Source organism: Copadichromis virginalis, linkage group LG9 (genome assembly GCF_057382275.1).
Source record: "Copadichromis virginalis isolate Kocher_CV1m ecotype Utaka linkage group LG9, C_Virginalis_male_GT1.1, whole genome shotgun sequence".
Taxonomy (NCBI): domain Eukaryota; kingdom Metazoa; phylum Chordata; class Actinopteri; order Cichliformes; family Cichlidae; genus Copadichromis; species Copadichromis virginalis.
In genome coordinates this window covers 3,646,681-3,668,288 of record NC_140626.1, presented here as the reverse complement: position 1 = coordinate 3,668,288, position 21,608 = coordinate 3,646,681, and the positions used below count along the sequence as shown (strand labels likewise).

The following is a 21,608-nucleotide window of genomic DNA, read 5'->3' as shown; positions in this document are numbered from 1 at the left end:
GTGTATCACTAACTGGAAGCATGATGTCCAGGGAGGATTTAAGAAAACTGACATTGAATATCTGTCTAAATATTTATATATGAATTGTTGATTAAAATGTTTGCATCAGTCGTTCTCTGTGATTTCCAAAAAGCTTCTCACGCTGGCTGCTCCTCGCCTGGGCGCGTCTTAAAGGCGCTCGGGCCTAGAGAAGCAGCGCAGTTGGAGCTTCACGTTACTTTGCTTTGCATGGTGGAGCAGCCTCAGAGTGTAGCCACCACGTTTCCAAACCCATGCAGCTTATTCACTAATGGTTTTTGTCTTTGTCCAGTGTAGATACAAATTATGTGCATTACATGGTAAAAACCCAAATGATTGTCTAAATGTAGTTTAAATGTATCGTTTTAAAGTAAAGATTGAGCGGCTCAGCCTCTTTGGGCCACTCCTCTGACTCCCACTCGTGTTTCTGTGTAAAGTATTTCTAGCATCATTCCAACACAGAGCAACATAGACTGTATATCGAGTATAAATAATGATTTGTGTCTGCTCTCCTCTTTGCTGTCTGCCCTCACGTCACACCTTTTGAATCGTTAATGCCGTCACGCCCAGTGGCGCCTCCACTCAGTCGACTTCTCTTCTATATATTTGCCTGCGTCTCATTGCTCTCTCTCTTCTCTTGTCTTCACCTTTTCCATTGCTCCCTCCTTCCCTGCTGCCAGTCTCCGTGGCAACTTATTCTAATCCTCTGGGCTTTCAGACCAGCCCCGCACAAAAGATGGATGCTAACCTGATGGGAGCGTTTTCAGGTATCCTCCCAATATTTCCTTCTAACAGAATCACAGATGTGAGTGCTGCTGAGATATTAACTGTGTGTGTGTGTGTGTGTGTGTGTGTGTGTGTGTGTGTGTGTGTGTGTGTGTGTGTGTGTGATATGTAATTGAATGATGCTTATCATTACTCAGCAACACTGTCTGATGGGGTCTGTGTCACTACAGAGTCTCCTACTTACAAACACAGGGCTCGCTCATGCATGGAGAGCCTGCTACACATGATGAAGTGCTGCGTTGTGTCTGCAGCTTTGATAATGTCATATTTCAGAATATGAACACTGTAATTATCTATTGTGTATATTTGAAGTAAGGGCTTTGTATCCTGTGTGCATATGTGGGTTATTGTGTTAACCTCAGAGCAGCCGAGTAGCACTGAAGTCATGAAGTTGAGCATCATGCACTCCTGACCTCTCTGTGCAGACACGGGGCTTGTGCAGAGACTGTCAGTTAGCTCCTTTCTTCAGAGCCAGGTCCATTTTTATCTTTCCGTCACAGAAGACACATTTGAGATCAACATTTTCATTCTCATGACCATTCATTGTGCGGAGCTTTCTCCGGTCATGGGCGGCTACTCCAGTGTTTACTCTGGTGTTGCTCCAGTTTAAGTCGTTCCTCCTTTTGCTTTCCAGGCTTCATCTGCATTTTGCACTACTCTGTGTGACTAATTATCATGTATGACAGTGCTATTATTAAATATGTGTTCTGGGCTAAAGTCACTGTCTTCACATGCTGTTGATGGCTTCTTAAAATTTTGGCGGTACAGTAGCTGCAGCATCATATCGTAAGTATCTGTATTTCTAGCCTTTCACAGCTGACGGCTGAGCGGGCGACACGATAACTCAAGCAGGAAGTCTCAAATTGATCCCATATTAAAATGGATGCGTTGGGATCACAGTGATTTTCCTTGTGTTTGAGCCTTTCCTTCTTTGGCTTTGCTAACACGTTCTCACAGTGAGCGCTCTGTTTAGCTTCACATTAAACTCAAACACTCTTTGATATGATTTGGATTTCATAGTTGAATCGATTACTACCAAAGCAAAGTCCCTGAGGCAGCAACCAGCCTGAGCGCTGACATTTCCAGCACCCTGCTGCAGTCAGTAAGAGACGTTTGAATAGCTGCATTTGGTCTTTTGCTGTTTCTCAGTGGAAGAAGTTGTAAAACTTACAGTTAACAAGTCCAACGTTTGGAGTCTTTGTTGGTCAGTGTTGGACACCACTGGTGAACTGACTTGTATTTGTACGTGTTTTGTTGGTGTATTTGATTTCAGCATTGTATGCTGAAAGAAAAACAAAAACATTTTGAGGGAGCGGACTCAAGCACGTGACTTTCATTTATATATATATTTCCATTATCATAATATCAGCGCTGAAGCTCTGCCTGCCAGAACAATCGCTGTGCTCAGTTTCTGCAAACATACCTTAGCCTTCATCACTGTGGATGATTACAGCTCATTATTTCCTTCCTCATTAAAAATGCGACTTCCAACCAGGAACTTTGCCCCAGAATAGCCAATAGTTGTCCACGCTGACGAATTGCATTTGTGGACGTGACCCTTGTTGGTTGCATGCAGAGCTTTAGCCGTCACTGGCTTGGTATTTGCTGGTAGTTTGCAGAGTGACACACACTCACAGTGTGAGCTATAAGGCTGAGTTATGCCTTTCACCAGAGCCAGCTCTCATTGTTGTCTTAATGAGACCTGTCGTCTCTGGGCCACCAAAACACCCTGCAGGCTTGGAGACACACACACACACACACACACACACACACACACACACACACACACTCTGACCTATAAATCAAATCAAATCAATTCACTTTTATTGTCACATCACATGTGCAGGCACACTGGCACAGCACATGCGAGTGAAATTCTTGTGTGCGAGCCCCACAAGCAACAGAGATGTGCAAACACAACAACACAAACGAGCAAAATACAAGAATGGCCAACCTGAAACTAATAAATATATGTACAATATATAATAGTGTATGCATTTCTGGATGTGTATACTAAATATTTTCCTACGTGTGTGTGTGTGTGTGTGTGTGTGTGTGTGTGTGTGTGTGTATACACATTTTTACAAATTAAATAGTAAAAAAATAAAATAAAATAATAATAATAATAATAATAATAATAATAATAAAATATATAAAATATACAGAGTTGAATATGTGCAAAACAAGTGGCATTTATATACAGTGTGGAGTGCATAATGTTAAAGTTCCAGTAGTGAAGCTGAGGTGTCTATGACGTGTTCAGCAGTCTGATGGCCTGGTGGAAGAAGCTGTCTCTCAGTCTGCTGGTACGGGACCGGATGCTGCAGAACCTCCTTCCTGATGGAAGCAGTCTGAACAGTTTATGGCTGGGGTGACTGGAGTCCTTGATGATCCTCCCCGCTTTCCTCAGGCACCGCTTCCTGTAGATGTCTTGGAGGGAGGGAAGCTCACCTCCAATTATCCGTTCAGAGCACCGCACTACTCGCTGGAGAGCTTTGCAGTTGTAGGCGGTGCTGTTGCCATACCAGGTGGTGATGCATCCAGTGAGGATGCTCTCAATGGCACAGTGATAGAAGGTCCTGAGGATGCGGGGGCTCATGCCGAATCTTTTCAGTCTCCTGAGAAAGAAGAGGCGCTGCTGCGCCTTCTTCACTGTTTTGTTTGTGTGTACTGACCACGTAAGATCCTCAGCCAGATGTACGCCAAGGAACCGGAAGCTGCTCACTCTCTCCACAGCAGCGCCGTTGATGGTGATGGGGGTGTGTACTTCTCTGCACCTCCGGAAGTCCACTATCAACTCCTTTGTCTTTGCGACGTTGAGGGTGAGATGGTTGTCTTGACACCAGTGGGTCAGGGCGCTGACCTCCTCCCTGTAAGCCGTCTCATCACCGTTGGTGATAAGACCCACCACTGTAGTGTCGTCCGCAAACTTCACAATGATGTTGGAGCTGTTAGTGGCTGTGCAGTCGTAGGTGTAGAGTGAGTACAGGAGAGGGCTCAGTACACACCCCTGTGGAGCACCAGTGTTCAGTGTGACGGGGGATGAGGTGATGCTGCCCAGTCTGACCACCTGGCGTCTGTCAGACAGGAAGCTAAGGATCCAGCTGCAGAGGGAGCTGCTCAGTCCTAGATCCTGCAGTTTCCTGTCCAGCTTCGAGGGAACGATGGTATTGAATGCTGAGCTGTAATCTACAAACAGCATCCTCACATACGTGTCTCTCTTCTCCAGGTGTGACAGGGCAGTGTGTAGTGTCAGGGCTATGGCATCATCAGTGGACCTGTTGTGGCGGTATGCAAACTGTAGAGGGTCCAGTGAGTCGGGTAGTGCAGAGCGGATGAAGTCCCTGACCAGCTTCTCGAAGCATTTGCTTACGATGGGGGTCAGGGCTACAGGTCGCCAGTCGTTCAATGAGGAGATGGTGGAGGATTTGGGTACAGGGACGATGGTGGCCATTTTGAAGCAGGCTGGGACTACAGACAGAGAGAGGGAAAGGTTGAAGATGTGCGTGAACACTCCAGCCAGCTGAGCCGCGCATGACCTGAGGACGCGGCCGGGAATCCCGTCCGGACCAGTAGCTTTGCGTGCGTTCACCTTCCTGAAGCACTTCCGCACATCCTCCTCAGACACAGTGTGCGCACTGACGTCATCCGCGGTGCGCACACTGTCCGGTCTCATGGTGTTCGCTGTGTCGAATCTAGCGTAGAATATGTTTAGATCCTCACACAGAGAGGCCGTGGTCTGCGGTGTGCTGGTTTTCCCTCTAAAGTCTGTGATCGTGTTTAGTCCCTGCCACATACTCCGAGGGTTGTCAAACTGTTGCTCCACCCTGTCCCTGTACTCACGTTTGGCTGCTTTGATCGTCTTCCGAAGTTGGTAATGTGCGTGTTTGTAGTCCGATGTGTTCGCGGAGGCAAAGGCGGTGTTCCGTGCCGCCAGTGCCGCGCGAACATCTCCGTTAATCCAGGGTTTTTGATTTGGGAAGGATTTAACTGTTCTGGATGGGACGACATCTTCCACGCATTTCCTGATAAATCCACAGACTGAGTCTGTGTACTCATCAATGTCCCTAGCAGCCACGTGAAACATTTCCCAGTCCACGTGATCAAAACAGTCCCGCAGCGCAGACTCCGATTGGTCCGTCCAACAGTGCACCGCCCTCCGGGTTGGAGCTTCCTGTTTCAGCTTCTGCCTGTAGGCGGGCAGGAGCAGGATGGAGCAGTGATCTGATTGGCCGAATGGGGCGCGGGGGAGGGCTTTGTACGCATCCCAGAAAGAGGTGTAACAGTGGTCGAGTAGCCGGTTTCCACGTGTGTTGAAAAGGATGTGTTGATGGAGTTTTGGTGAGACTTTCTTCAGGTTTCCCTCATTAAAGTCTCCGGCTGTGATAAACGCTGCCTCTGGGTGTGCGGTTTCCTCGCTGCTGATCGCGCTGTACAGTTCCCTGAGTGCACGGTCAGTGTCGGCTTGTGGGGGAATGTAAACAGCCGTAATAATCACTGCTGTAAATTCCCTCGGTAGCCAGAATGGCCGGCACTTAATCATCAGGTACTCCAGGTCCGGTGAGCAGAAGGATTTGACCGGGTGCACGTTCGCATAATCACACCAGCTGTTGTTGATCATGAAACACACACCACCGCCTCTGCTTTTCCCAGTAAGATCCTGTGACCTGTCCGCGCGGTGCACGGAGAACCCCGGCAGTTGTATTGCGGAGTCCGGTACTTTGTCCGATAGCCAGGTTTCTGTGAGGCAGATCACGCAGCAGTCCCGCATCTCTCGCTGGAATGAGATCCGTGCCCGAAGCTCGCACAGCTTGTTCTCCAGAGACTGCACATTAGCCAGTAATAAACTGGGTAACGGTGGTCTGTAAGTGCGCCGTCTCAGTCGAACCAGAACGCCAGATCTTCTATACAAGTACAGCTGACACGTGCATCAGTTTGGGACTCATGCAGGTGAAGAGTCTCGTTCATTGTTGCGACCACGTTCATGACCTCATCTCTCACACATGCTGTGTATGTTCAGGCCCCTCCCCTCTACGAGCGTATTCAGAGCTGTAATGTTGACTGCATTCAGGTTGTATGTGGTGTTTTCTTTGACCTTCTTACTGTTTCTTCCTCTTCTCTTCATGTCACAGTGAGTAATGCTGTCGGTGCAAAGAGAAGGTTTACCTGTTTGTCTGCTTTCTTGTTCCTCAGGTTTCTCCCAGCCTGGAGGGATTGGGATGAACGTGGAGGTGGGAGCTGCACCCCTTCAAGCAGAAAAGCCTCCAAGTATTGCAGATCCTCAGATTCTCACACCTCCAGCAGGATCAGTCGCCCCTAAGGAGCACAGCCCCATGCTGCCCGAACCACAAGCTCCTCGCAGCCCTTTGGATGTATCAGCAGGTAAGACTCATGCATTGAACTCACACGCCACAGTGTTTTTCTTCAACGCCAGTTTTGGTTTTTTAATCTAAACTAAAGCACAAGGTAACTTTAGTTTCAGCTTCTCCAAATAGCTTGTCTACGGATCAGCACCTTTGCATTTCCTGTGCATTTAAAATTCGCTCAAACTGTGTCGATTTTTCTTGTTTTCCCTTAAATTAAGTCAAAACTTGAAGTGAGAACAGATTAAGAGTATTGTTGCATGTGTGTTGCGGCTGAAACCGTGTATTTGATTGACTTTGAGTTTTAATTTTGAAGATGGAAAATGTTTTAAGGATCACGTGGTTTGGTTTGAATACTCATAAATGGCTTGTAGCAAAGGGAACCTTGGCACTCTCACCTGAAATAATTTTTGAAACACACATACTTGAATGATGTGGACAAAAACACAATTGGAAATGAACTGACCAAATCAGTGAACTATTGAACCTTTAGTGTCTAAGAGCATGTCCTCATAATGTAGGTGTGTGTGTATCTTCTTCCAATCCCTGCACCACAATAACTGCTCAGTTTGGAAGCAGTGTTTCCTGTTATGCTTGCTCGTCACTCGTGCTGTACATGTTGGTGTAGCTGCAGAAAGGAGGTCAGTGTGCAGGTCAGTGATCTCTGTGTTGCACAAAGACACGCTCAGCTGTCTGTGTCCTTCACTGTCCACACTTTACGACTTTGGACCGGCCGATCGCAGACTCTGCTGCTCTCCAGTTCAGTGTGCGTGCATCCTAGAGAAGCAGAGTCTTACTTGTTGTCTTGCTGTGGCTTGTGTCGCTTGACAGAGCTGTGCTAAAATGCACAAAAGCGTCACAGCAGCCGAGGCACCTGTAACTGCAGGTGGTCAGCTGTTAATCAGTCTGCAGAGTCATGCACCCATTAGACGCCCTTTTAGATCAGCTAACAGGGCTTGTTCTTCTCAGACCCCAAAATTGAAGGTTTGTGTATGCCAGGAAAAGCTACAGGAGTGAAAACAAATGTGATGTACTGTACACACAGAGGCTATGTTTAAGAATGTCTGTCATTCCTGAAACGTTTGTGTTCAGCCCCTTGAATTAAAGCTAGACGTCTGCAGTCAGATTGTTTTAAAGTTCACTGTGGTGAATCCAGACACAAAGCTACAAAAAAGGTCATTGTCCAAAACTTTATGGATCTAACTGTAAATTCCCAAACAGTCTCAAATAGCAGGAGCAGGAAACAAACACTAAGCGTGGGTAAAAATCCTGAAGGATCAGCAAAATTCCTAGTAAGGAAAAGTCTTACATTGGGCAGGAGAAGCATAATGCAGTGTCGTTTCTTTGCTGTCTCAGCTCCATGTAGATTTATAGGCTGAACCTTTAAATCTAGTAGAACCCCAACGATGTGTGTCTGCAGTCTTCTGATACTGAGGCTTGATCTCAGAGTATCCAGCCACACACATACTGTCTTCAAACTACAGGTTCTTTCTCCAAACACTCACTCAGATTGTGTCAGTCACAGTGTAGTTAATGCAGACGAGTCACATAATAATAATATTAATAATAATAAAATATTCCTGAATAACATCAGTATTGTTTTCTTAATTGTCATTATTGACAAATGTTTTTGGATAATTGTAAAAAATAAATTCGAGTCAGAAACAAAACCAACAAACAGGCTCCTAAAGAGGAAGGAGGAGCCTATTGATCACGTGCCTCATCACATGAGGTGTGGAAAAAGGGGCGTGGTCATTATCAGCAGAGGTTCCAGTGAAAACATTGTAAGAACTTGCCTCACCCTATCATGTGACCTACTCAGATCACCTGGCACAAGATGTGAGTGGGCGTTAAGGCATCTGGGACAAGATCATCGATGTTGTGGGGTCCTGATTACTCCAGGTTTGTGTTTCAGAGGGTGGTGGGAGTCAAAGAGGAGGTACTGGTCCGTGTGTGTGGGGGCTTCAGGTAAACTTCAGTGCTGAGGTTTCTATTCACCTCAGTGTCCATCCATCTTCCTCCACTTTGGTCTTAGAACCGAAGAAGCTTCTCTTATTGGAGGTGAAAAGTCTTCAAGATAAAGTCCAGCCGCTTTTCTACAGCTGCCCATTGAAGTGTGTGTTTTATGTCTGCCTGTGAAGCACTCGGGAACACAGAGTGACTCAACTTTGCAGCAAACCCTAGCCCCCTCCCTCTTCAAGATCCAGACTGCACATGCTTGAACCTTCGTCTGACTGCCATGACACCAACTGACAGCCCACAGTGCAACAACAAACTGCACTGAGCAGATGTAACCATGTACAAATAATAATCTAATAATAATAATCATTCTGGCCCAGTAGACATTTGTACTCCAGAGATATCCTGAGTCATCATTAAAATACAAAATATCCAAAAAGGCTAAGAAACTGTATGTTAAATACTTTTGTAAGATAATACTTCTGACTTTGCAGCTGCCATTATTGACAAAATGAAGATATATTAGAAAGTACAGAAGAAACTGGGTATGACATCTTAGAGAGTTCTAGAAATCCTCAGAGTAACAGCTAAATGAAAGCCAGGATCTGCAACATGAAACTGCTGTGAGATAATGACACATCAGTCCATTTGAAAGTTTTTTAGAGTCCCTTATTTGGATGGAGCGGTAGGGTGTCAGCTAAAATTAGCAAACCTTTCTGTTGATCTGCATCCATAAACTGTATGATGACCACTTTGAAAACAAAACAAACAAACGATAGAATAAAAAAAACATACACGAATACAGTGGAAGCCCAGATGTCCCAGTTTCCCGCTGGGATTTGAATCTGGCAGCATGAAATTTGTCTTAAAGCTCCATGTGGGCATGCCACGTGATCTGTGTCTACAGTGGCTCGCAAAAGTATTCAGCCCCCTTGAACTTTCCCACATTTTGTCACATTACAGCCACAAACATGAATCAGTTTTATTGGACTTCCAGGTGAAAGACCAACACAAAGTGGTGCACACGTGAGAAGTGGAACGGAAATCAGACATGATCCCAAACATGTTTTACAAATAAATAACTGCAAAGTGGGGTGTGTGTAATTATTCAGCCCCTGAGTCAATACTTTGTAGAACCACCTTTTGCTGCAGTTCCAGCTGCCAGTCTTTTAGGGTCTGTCTCTACCAGCTTTGCACATCTACATTCTTCTTTGAAACAGCTCCAGCTCAGTCAGACTAGATGGACAGCGTTTGTGAACAGCAGTTTTCAGATCTTGCCACAGATTCTGGATTGGATTTAGATCTGGACTTTGACTGGATTTTCGCTCCACTTCCAATAATTCCATTGGAATTGGAATTCCAATAAAACGGATTCATGTTTGTGGCTGTACTGTGACAAAATGTGGGAAAGTTCAAGGGGGCCGAATACTTTTGCATTCACTGTATTTCTTTTGTAAGTGGTAGGTTTGTTTTGAACAAGAACGTTTTCCAATGTGTGAAGCCAAACTTAAGAAGTGGTGCGTGCTATTTATTCAGGTTTGGAGGTACACATTTGTAAAATCTTGGGTGAGGATCGCAGTCACATTATATTTGTAAATCTTACTGTATGCTTGTTGATTCGTAACCCCTTTGAAGCCAGTTTCACTTCATATTTTATACTCTGAGATTTCATTTCACTTTTTAATACAGGCCATATTCACACACAGTCATTTTGACTCTTTGACTTGAAGTTCTTGCAAACTATTGCACACACACACACGACCCTGAAGGATGCATCAGGGTCGTTTAGTTCAGCATCTTGTCAAAAGACATGTGGACATGCGTCCTGGAGGAGGTGGGGATCAAACCACTGACCTTTTAATTACTCGATGAGCTGTTTGAGTCACGGCTGCCACTTTTGTACCAATCATGCTCATTTCATATCTGAAGTCTGACATCATGAGCATTTTGGAGCCAGCCTAAACTGGCCGTTGGACAAATTGTAGTTTCTGGCAGTTCCGCGTTGGCGTTTCAGCCCTGGAAGTTTACACTGAGATAAGCAATGTTGTTCGCTTCACATATAAGTGTTTTAAATGTTGTGGCTGATATGTGCATGTTGGTACTGCAGGTCAGGAACATTTACAGTTTTTGTAACGTTATCCCACTGTGACAATCACGGTAACAAACTCCATCTGTAGTCCTTTAGAAAACATCCAGAATAACGAGCCTTTGCACCACAAACACTGCAGTACTTTCATTTGATGTGTTTCTGCTTCCCCTGATACATACAGAGCACAGTTGTGTCATGTGTTTGTTAATATGAAAAATGGTCCTCCAGAGAGCTGCTGTACTGTACTGTGTGGGTCCTGACAGCTGCTCCACTTTAGCTGTTCTTCTTCAGCTGTGTACCTTTATGTATATACCTGAGATCTAGAAACAAACTGGGCCACCCCTCCTCTCAGCGGACGATGTCCCCGCTGCTCTTGTTAGCACTCCTGTATCTTGCATTCGCCATCCTATCTTTACCGTCTCCCTTCTAGACTGAAATCAGGTTGACTACTGCCATCCATTATAAATGCCCTCTATTACTGAAGCAATGTTAAACTGTGGCACAAAACTAATGGAGTCTGCTTTAGTTACAGTAAAGTGACCTGTGTTTGACCTCCTTTCTGTGGGACCATTAAGCATTCTTCTTGATATTTTTTCCACGTCTTTCTGTGTCTATCATTGTGTGCATGTTGGGCACTTCACTCTAGGTACTACATACTTACATGCACACATTCTCATGTGCCTGCACAAAGCTATGTCGTTTGCTACTAGCTTAATTGTGAGTGTACACAATGTCCTCAAGGCTGCTCTGAGTCAGTCGCCCAAAATTAGCCTATTGTCTCCATCCTTTAAGTTGCTCATATACTGCGTGTGTGTGTGTGTGTGTGCGTGTGTGTGTGTTTAATTGTCACTATCCATTTGCTCAGTCAGTATTACATTAGAAGAAATCTTCAGACTATCACGGCTTGGTTTGGATTACTTTATCCGCTCTGTGTTAAAGTTGTATTATTTCCATTTGTAGCTGATTCTTAGACTCTTCATTAATCCTTCACTGGGCCTCTGTGCAGCTCCACATTTCAACCATTGTCTGAAACAAGTTTGACTGTTTAATTCGCCTCCTCTCCTTTAAATCCAACTTTATTCTGGTTGGCTGCCCCTCACAAGCACAAACTTTAACCAGCTGCTGGGCGGAGCCTGTGTGCTGATATGTGTGTCTGCCATGACCGTATAAAGACTATTTCCAATCACTGACATTATAAAGAAATTTGGACTAGTCTGAAACCTTTTTATTTTTTGATTACTTCCAAATAAGCTGAGCTTATTATTTGAAACATAATATTGCCAATATGACCACTGTAAGTAAGTAGATCCTCTTAAAGAATATGAGAACATGCACACTTTCTTCACTAAAGGGCAACAGAAATGAGGCTCTAAATGTTACGCTGTTTGTGTAATCAGTATCCCAGTTATCTTGTGATTTATTTGCCTCTGTGTGATATTTATCTGTCCGTTTTGGTGCATGCTCAATCATCCAGGTAAGGAAATCCCAAAAAGTTGATTCTGTTCATCTGGACGTTTTCCGTGGGAGAAACGTTTCATCCAGTTCACTTCTTCTTCAGCTGAATCCAGATTTCCACTACATTTATGAACAGTACAAACTAGCACCACTGAATGAACAATGGGCTGTGAGGTCAGCTTCGTGATCATTAGTATGAAAATTGTCATGACCATTGATCAACAACCATTGATCAAAGACCACTGATCAATGGCCATGAGTACCTCATACTCCTCGATTCAGAGATGGTCTTTGCTTTTTCACGTAAATGGCCTCCTTGACCCCCGATTCAAACCAACCCTGAATCAACTTTTTGGGCTTTCTCTGTATTGTTTGTTTTAGACTAAGGGAAAAAAGTTAATATGCACATATCTATCTTTACCTACCTTAAACTATGCCCTCTTCACCCACAACAAGGTGCCTTAGGCTGGCCAGACCAGGCTGGCTGCCTGTCGACAGACCTCCCTTTTACTCCAAGTGTCACCACAGTGATTGCTCGACATACCAGCCATCTTGCAGCCAGCCCTGAGGACCCACCTGACAGTTGGCCTAGCCGTGAGAGCGCTGCCTATGCTGGAGGCGACGAAAGGGACAGGGATGGATCAGACCGAAAACAAAAGAAGAAGAAGAAAAGACGACAGAAAGATGAGGGATCCTACGAACAACTGGAGAGCAAGGGCCACCCTGACATGCAAGCACTGGGAGAAAGCACCCGACCAACAGAGGAGTTCTATCATAGGATTGGCCCAAGGAGGGATAAAGCAGAGGGTGGTTGGGAGGAGCAACTTGGGAAGAGTGGAGGCCCAGGGAAGAAGGGGAAGAGCAGGAAGAAGCTTCCAGAGGAGTGGGGAGTGGCAGAACCATTTGTTCCTTCATCTGCTGTGACCTCTAACATCACAGAGGAGGACATGATGGATCTTGGGAGTTCAACTCTGGACAACCTTGAGGCCTACTTGGCAGATGAAGATTCAAGCCAGAGCCCCTGGAAAAAGGAGGTCTACCCAGATGAAGGCTTGGTATCTTCCCCTCTGTCTCAGGATCTTTTCTCCCCAGGAGCTGCTCCCATTAGCCCACTGGTCCTGAACAGTGAGCTGAAAGCCACAGCAGCTCCGTTTACTATGCCCTCTACCACCAACGGCAAATCACTCGGTTCCTTCCCTGTGGCCCCTCCATGTTGTGACCCATTTGATCTCTTGATGGAAACCGAAAATGCAAGTCTGGGCAACAGCAAAGAGGCTATTTCACCACCCTTTTCTCCAGAGAATGAAGCAGCAGTTGGTAATCTGGTAGACAGCGGCATGTTTGACAACAGCAGTTCTCTCCAGGAATGTTGTGAGCAAGCCACGCCTGAGGCAGACACCTCAGCCTTCAGCCCTGCCACCCAGCCAAGCCCAAATTGTTCCCCTGAAGGTGAGGTGTTAGCCTCAGCACCACCTCTCTCGCCGTCTGATGCTTCATGGGTTCTGAACAGCTCAAATATGAGCAGCAACAGCGATTTATTTAATTTTGCTGACATGGGTGCGCTAGGTCATCCTTTACCCTTAGGCCTAAACTTCGACACCCCAAGCCCAGCACCTCTCCGTTCCCCAAAAACTACGGCACAGGAATTCCAAGCCAGAGAGCTCAAAGAAGGCAAATCATCCCCAAAACAATCCAAGAAACCACGCTCTTCATCTTCTTCATCCTCTGTTAAGAGTCCAACCTCCCCAGAAGCTAAAAGGTTCTCTCCAATGGCATCGCCTGTCACCAGCCCCTCTTCCCCTCCATCGGTCCCCCCTCTGGCAGTTCCAGGATCTGGTCTTAATCCTGCAGCTAAGCCCTTCTTTCCCAGCTTTGCTGATCCCATGGAAGAACCAGCTGTGGCCAATCAAGATGTTCCTCTCGTTGAAGGTTGGTTGTAGTCACCCCTGGACAACGTAGAAATACATAAAGTAACTAAAACATGTAGACAAATGGTTGCCATGCATGTTGCAATCCAGCTTGGGTACTTCCCATATTTGAAACTGACGTCCGATAGATCTTGAGCAGAACTGATTGCTTGGGTGTATTATATTCATCAAGGGTTATGTCAATCATTACACCCATTCATTCTTGCATGGATACATTTGTCTAAAGACTTGGCTGAGGCTTGCTGGCTGTTTTTGAGTGACTAACGCATGGATTGAAGTGTTGACCAACAGGGCTGTGGATTGCCTTGACTCTAAAGGGATGTTTGGGTTTCATTGCAGTGGGATCGTATAAGGTATTAATCAGTACTCGAAGCCAAACGGTCAGTGTAACTGTAAGCTATATTTAGAGTGTTTTCAGGACTCAACACTACTACCAGACACAAGTTTCCTGAAGCCATCACCTCTCTATCTTAACAGCAATAAGTACTTTGACAAAGACAGCACTGTTACCTTGCAGAAGACAGAGTTGCTCATTTAGCGGGGCCTCATCTTTGATGTTTTAAACACCTACAGTACGTATACGCTTTGCATCTCCTAACTGGGAAGAAGCTGAATATAATACACTGAGTACGAATCAGCACCTTATACAGAACTACTTAAAAGAAACTGAAACATCCCTTTTATCTGTAGTATCCTGTTCCCAATGATGCACTGCTGAGATGTTCTCATGACTAACAGTGTTGCTGTTGACAGGTGTGACACTACTAACCATTCACAGTCTTCCTTCCTAGCAGCACCAGTAGGTATCTTCACCAAATCAAAACGAAACCTGTACTTTTCTCTTCTGTCCAGGTCTCTGTTAACCCTGTGATCATTATCCCTTTCCTTTGCATCCAGGGGTTATGGTGTCACGCTGTCTTCTTTTCCCTGCATCCAGTTAACTCTGTTTTCCTCACTACTGTAGCTGCCTGTCTTTGTTGGAAAATAAAAGCAGGTGTCCTGTTTTTTCACTAAAGGTGTTACGCAATAACAATTCTTACCCCGTCTCCTTGAAGTATAACGGTTCCAAAAGGCCAAACTGTAATTGTTAATTTTGTTGATTTTATTTTCCATGTTCTGTGATGATTGTTGCCTCGGCGGGTTCTCCATCATAGGTAAGTCCTGTTCTAAGTCCTCCTGTGGTTTTGTCTCTCTGTTGTTGTTTTGTGCGGTGTTGTTGAAGCACACATTTGGGTGCATCAGATTCGTTAACGGCTGTTGCTTCAACCATAATTGAGGTGTCACCAGTGTGCTGCAGTTAAATAAAAACCACCTTCTCATTCTCAGCTTGAAGTCAGGCTTGTTCTTGGAGTTTGCTAATTAGGCTGTTAAAATGGAGAATGTTTTGGCAGCTTATGCACTGTCCTCTTGGCATCATTAGGTCAGGATGTGCAAGGTGCAAAAGCGGGGGGTTACTCCATCCTCTTATTGCCAACCTTTATCTATGGTCAAAAGCCTTGGGGCAGGAAAAAATGCGATGAGGGTGCAGATATATGGCGATAATTAGTGGGCAGCATTAGAAGCTGTGGTGTCCCGCAGATATTTAGGATATAGTTGGCACTGAGCTTCAAGCATATGGTCAAAAAGTTCTGCGAATAGGTCATAAAAATAGAAACCCTTGGTTCGTGTAAATTTGCCCCCTTTCAAGATCTGGACTGCTGCTACCTTGCAGCATGATCTGCATGTTTTTAGGCCGGGTATAGATTAGTTTGAGCTCTGAAACTCAACAGATCAAAGCTTTTGGGCAGTTTTCTGTCAAGTTCACATTTTTAATAAAATACTGTATTTGTAGCAGTGTCACTCAGTAACATGTGACTTGAGTTGCCTGGGGATTAGTCCTGCTTGTGGCAGCCAGGAAGTGACTTGTTTTAACGTACCTGGATTTTAGAAAAAGTGTAACTTTAATAGGGAAAGAGTTTCCAGCCCACTGGGGCAGGCTTGTTTTTACAGCAGCCAGATGAGGAGTTGAAATAAAATGCACTGACGCTGCTGCTTTTGTGTGTGGGTGTGTGCATGCAGCCTCCATGTGTGTTTGTCTCCCATTAAAGTGTATATCTAAATTTAGGCATACGTGCATGTGGCTCTGTGTTTGTGTGTGCGGGTTTCTGCTTTCTGAGACGAGCTAAAGTGTTCTTTGTGTGCTGCTGTGATTTATGGAGATTCAGAGTTGCAGAGGATTCATTTCCTTGTCCTTCCTTTCCTGTCTCTGCCTCCTGTCGGAGGCTGTAATGAGGACTGAAGTAGCCTTCAGCTCGCAACAGGAACAGTACAGTGTTGAACCTAGCTATTAAGCTGCTTTGATCAATGCCTTCCCACCACACACACACACACACACACACACACACACACACACACACACACATTGAAACATTGTGAGTGCTTATTGCGTTCTGTTTGTGTTTCGTTTCATTAGTTGTGTCTGTGTGTGATATTTGCTTGGTATTCCCGATGCTAGATATCCATATATTTGTGTTGTTGTTTTGAAAGCTTGTAACCAGCATGCACTGCTGAAATGCAAGACAAGTAACAGCATTAAATGTCCAGCATCAGATTAAGCTTGCATGAGTCCCTGTGCATGCATTGGTAGATACGGCTGCGGGTGTGGCGTGCGTGCTCGAGTTATTGCACATACATGAATAAAGTCAGCTTTTTATTTCCAAAAACAGCCGATGGGAAGGTGAGAGCAGGTGATGAGTTTTTGTACTTTATTGTAATCAAAGTCACATGATGAAATCGTGTTATAACCCATGAAAAATGTTTCATGTCATTGGACTGAAGAGTCCGTGTGGCTGTTTGTTTGAGGTGTGCACAACTCCAGTACACTGTCAAACACCAGGGTTCCCAACAGGACACAAACAACATTAAGGACTGCCTTAAAGGGCTTAATGAGTGTGGAGAAAGTATTCCGATTTGTGTTGCACTTCTTGGATGAAATTGTTCAAGTTGTTACCTCCTGGATTTGGCAGCATGGACGCCTCCGATTTACTCAGCAGTATGTAGTGGTGGTTGAGTCTGGAGCATGCATGAGGCCTTAGAAGCATAGCGAAGCATTAGCGAAGACTTGGAGCCGGCAGTGGTCGCTATGGCTCGTCGGATTACGGCAGTCAAGGAGCTTCACACATTGCCTGGTAAAATCCAGAGAGCTGAAGGAGTTTCATGAGGAGGAAGATGTACAGGAGCCTATAGCACCACCTCCTCAGCCAGAGGAACAGGGCTGGCATGCCCAACCTTTGTTCCCTGCGAGGAGCTTGGCTGTGAGGAAAGGAAAGAGTAAGCCCCAGAAACCGCTAAACGCAGCAGCCCAGTCCAGTGAGAGTTTCCTCACGAGTGTCCCCAGAATGAGGTTGACTATCGTAACAGGTTGTCATGTCTTTTATTCAGGCCAGTGCCTCTATATGTGTTTTTGCTGTGGGTGATATGAATGTGGATGTATCAAACAGTAGCTCTAGTAGTGCTTTCGCCTGATAATAGCTACACCCATAGCAGTGAGGCATGGCACACAACATCACTGTACCTGCACAGCTGAGGCCATGACTCTGTAGAGTCTATGAGTGTTAGTTATGAGCTTGTTTTTACTGAGCATGTGCCGTCATCTCTAAATTTAGGCAATGTTGCCCTTCCAGCTTATTGCATGGAAAAGTAGACTGGCTGGGTAAGGTTGAGCTACATCCTGGTGCATGTAATGATGTCAGCTGTATAAACCCCAACATGGGGCTGAGTTTTGTTCTTTATATGAAAATATTGTGGAGTCCTTACTTGTGTAAGACTGAAATGTGCTGAACCAGGTTGGAATGAGAGCTTCATGCTGAGGCCAGAAGGTCTTTAAAGCTAGGGCGGAGTCAGGGAGGCATAAATATGTTCCTCTGTTTAAATATGAGAAAAGCACAAATGATAATTTAAGTATATGTTTTAAAAGGAATGAAGACACTGTGAGATCTCAATCCCTGGCAAACAATGGTGAACAAGTTTGTCAATGATTTCTAGAAAGTAATCAAAAGAATGAGTGATGTTACAACATCCACCAGCTAATATTGATGGTGTTAGTGGTTCGGAGGAAATGACTCGAATGTGGCAGAAACATCTCTGCGATCTGTATGACTGTGCCGGCGTCCCAGCTTTGGACGGGGTGAAACTGATAATAAGGAAGATGTTACAGTTTCTTCAGAAGAAATTTATGACGCAAATAGAACATTAAAGACAAAAGGCCACGTGGGATGGATCAGACATCTGCTGAACATTTGGAATTTGCTCAATTCTATCAGCTATGTTAGCACCCAACATAAAAGACAAAGCTGACCAAATAAGCAGCAGGGATAACTATCGGCCCATCTATTATGTTGTTCAAGGCCTTTGAAAGGACTATTTTACGTTTTGTCTTGACCTCTGAAAACCAGTTTGTTTTTAAATCTGTGCCTTTTGTGTAAATGTTCTCTTGCTATGGACCCTTGTATGTCTTTAACAAAGTGAACTAACTAACCAACGCTATGGATGTGTTGTTTCCAGTGTGCACACAAAGGCAAAGATTGAGTGCAGCTGGCTATGTCTTCCCTCTTTTTGTAATGAGATCCTTTGTGTGTTCCCAGGGGTGGATCTTTGTCACCAAGAGTGGTATTTAAGTCTTATACCAAAGATACGAAGGCATGTGGAGCACAATAAAGAACGAGGAGAAAGATGTTGTAGGATTACAGAGTAGAGCATGTGGAGTCGGATAAGAACCTGATTTTGGATGAAATCAAGAGCAGAGCAGGGACAGAAACAGGAAAAGAATAAGAAGGCTGAGGAAGAGGAGGTGCCGGGGTACGGTGTACTGTAACCTCAGTGTATTTCTGTTAAAATTATTTTTATATCTTTTAAGAATTTAATGTATTGACTAGCTGTGCCACTAACTCACAAAAACCCGGTTAGCCAAGTATAGCCAGCTTTCCAAGAGTCAAAAAGACATTCTGGGCTCGTACAACCTTCTGAAAGGGGTCACTTCAGTTTCTCGGCAATGTAAGAGGAGCCAAAGCTCAGGACCTAGTTTCAGATTCCTCTTTTCAATTTTGTTTCTCCACCACCTCCAAGCTTACCTAGAAAAAGTCGAAGCAGGCCAAAATAACTGGGAGGGACATTCAGGCCACATCACAACAACACCTTCCCTCCTCTCCCACCCATACTCTCTCAGACAGACTGAAAACACAGGTGCCTTCTGGGATAAAGAGCACAAACATACCACTGCTGTGGCTCTGTCTCCCAGCATAGACATGTACAGTACACAAATGACTCATCAAGCTATTTAAAGACAACACTAATCCTCAAAAGGCAGACGGGCAGGCGTAACTGTACTGTATCAGCAGTCTATTTTTACCACATAGTGCTTTTCACTGTTGTTTAGCTCTGTTTCATTAGAGCGCAGGCTGTTAGATGGTAACCCAGAAGGGACATTCGCAGAGTATGGCCCTACGGACCAGGGTGAGCTAATGTCTTTTGACAGTTTTGGGGGAAGTGTTAGGATTTGCCTCGTTGGCCCCACTGTAGGAGTCGACAGCAAACACTAAGACAAAAAAGCAAGTCACTTCCAGGTTGGTTCATCAACAGAGTCACAAAGAACAGATTTAAACCCCATGCAGAGATGGCTTCAGGCCACTAGTGTGGGCTGTGCTTCAGATTTAATACAATTTGATATTGGCTTTTTAAAAAGACTGCACATCTACTATTCTTGTTTCTGTGACTCAACTAGATTTTTACTATTTTTTTGACAAAGTCAGACATGAATGATACTTTCCAATTAAAATTCATTTGCTTTCACATAAGGCCCTTTTTAGGAATAATGCTAAACTTGCAACTTGCCTACACAAACTAACTATAGATGTATATCGCAGTAAACTTGCGCAGTAAACGCAATGGATTTTGCACATGTTGCAATTTAAGTACAAAAACACACTGGTGAGGGAACAAATACAACATGCTGGTAACGAAGTCCTGGGCTCACTGTAATGCCACATTTTAGGGAACTTGCAGATGCACTTAGTGAAAGTAAACAGTTTAGCAAGAAAACCAGATTAATGTTGATTTGGTTAGAGTTCAGTCTGAGACCCAAATGCTGATCCATGAATAAAAATAGATTACATTTTAATGCAATAAAATAGGCATCATTTAACATTTCAGTCACAAAGATGCATCCATACAGTCCATCCAACCTTTTTTGTATTTCATATGTAATGATTACCGTATTTTCCGCATTATAAGGCGCACTTAAAATCCTTTAATTTTCTCAAAAATCAACAGTGTGCTTTATGTATGAATTCTGGTTGTGCTTACTGACCTCGAACCGATTTTATGTGTAAAAATCAAAAATCTGTCAACAATGTTTTAGTACGACTTTGGTAGCTATGAAGCCGCACCGCTTGATGGATGGTCGGAGCATTACGGCTGCCACAGTCAGGAGCCTCACGGAGTAATCTGGGTCCTAAACTCCATAAACTTCAGGTCCCAAAGTCAAACAATCACTGCAGCATCACTGAGAGTTAAAAACAGTCTAAATTCTTTCACCTTTAATAAAATGATCAGTGTTGCTGCTTTACCAGGTGTAACAATTAAGTTTAACATCCAGGCATCCATGAAAACAGGATTTATTACATTTAACAGAGTTAGAAGTTAGCAGGAAGTTAGCTCGCTAGTTTCCACCTAAACATGATATAGCATGTTCTGAATGAGATTTCTAAAGCATTCAAACGTACAGCTCTGCTATCACTTCCAGCATAAATGAAGACAGAAAACTAAAGAGCAGTGATGTTTGTAGGGTTACTGAAGTTGGGCTAGCTGCTATATAATGATGTGTTACGTGATCGCTAGCAACACAGCTATGTTAGCATAACATAAACAGTGAAGCTGGAGGATGAATGCTAAATTTTTTCACTCACTAATGTGAGGATTCCCGATGGTGCAATCGCAGGATGCTGTAAACGGACCAAACTTCAGTCAGGAGAACAACTGAGATAATCCATCCACAATACGAGGTTAGTCATTAATATACTGCAACAACATGGGAATAGAGCAGCTGCAGAGAATTCAGCATTAATGAATCAATGGTACGGAAGTGGAGGAAGCAAGAAGAATGAGTTGAGTAAAGTTTGACTTATCTGACTGTTTTGTTTCACTTAATGAACCTTATGGTCTGAAAAATTCGGTACAAGATTACCTGCTTCGCTGCACAGAGATTTATCCATCCCAGAATTCAATTCATATTTTTCATACAGCGTCAAATCACAACAACAGTCGCCTCAAGGTGCTTTATATTGTAAGGTAGATCCTACAATAATACATACAGAGAAAAACCCAACAATCATATGAGCAGCACTTTGGCAACAGTGGGAAGGAAAAACTCCCTTTTATGATTGTATAGTCATTTAATTTCATGGCCCACTGAACATTTTAAAATATTTCTTGTTCATGTTACTAAGAAGGTCAATGTTGTTAATTTAGCAAATCCTTTTTCATTGTTATTGTTTTCATCTGTGGTATCTTCCATAGTATGACATTGGATTTGGAATTTGGATGTATGAGTGTATGCGTCTGTCAAGAGACACGAGAGAAAAGTTGACAGGAACGTCTGACTTTCCTAAAATTAAATCGGTTCAAATTCTTTAAAGTTACTGAGCAGATCTTGGCCTCTGTCCATGGTGCTGAACCTCCACATGGAGGGAGCCAGCTGTCAAGCCTGTGTTCCATTACCTTCAGCCTGTCAATGCTCCATTACTCACTGTTATAATTATCCCTTCAGATAAGAGGCACCTTTGTTTCAGAAGTTGTAATTATTTCAGAGGGTTGTGAAATGTAATCTGGAGTTTTTGCTTTGGCCTGACAGAATAACCTTGAACTATATAGAACATATAATTAATGTCTTTTGCTCACTTCCAAAAGTTTTCCGCTTTAAAAAAGTTGACCTGATTTCCAGGGTAATAGAGCCACTTCATGCTTAGGTGGCAGAAA

The 21,608-nt window shown here is 44.1% G+C and overlaps 1 protein-coding gene across 12 annotated transcripts in view; it reads left to right on the top strand.

Annotated features, from left to right (window-relative positions):
- The window catches only part of LOC146701127 (uncharacterized), a 113,303-nt gene that overhangs the window by 49,569 nt on the left and 42,126 nt on the right, over nucleotides 1-21,608 (top strand). For 10 of the 12 annotated variants that reach the window (XM_085467445.1, XM_085467451.1, XM_085467449.1 and 7 more), the window contains 3 exons: nucleotides 699-785; nucleotides 5,998-6,186; nucleotides 12,127-13,599. In XM_085467445.1, the coding sequence (XP_085323571.1) occupies nucleotides 699-785; nucleotides 5,998-6,186; nucleotides 12,127-13,599 (1,749 nt within the window). The remainder of the gene's footprint in view (nucleotides 1-698; nucleotides 786-5,997; nucleotides 6,187-12,126; nucleotides 13,600-21,608) is intronic. The other 2 variants (XM_085467446.1, XM_085467453.1) reach the window with 2 other exon arrangements.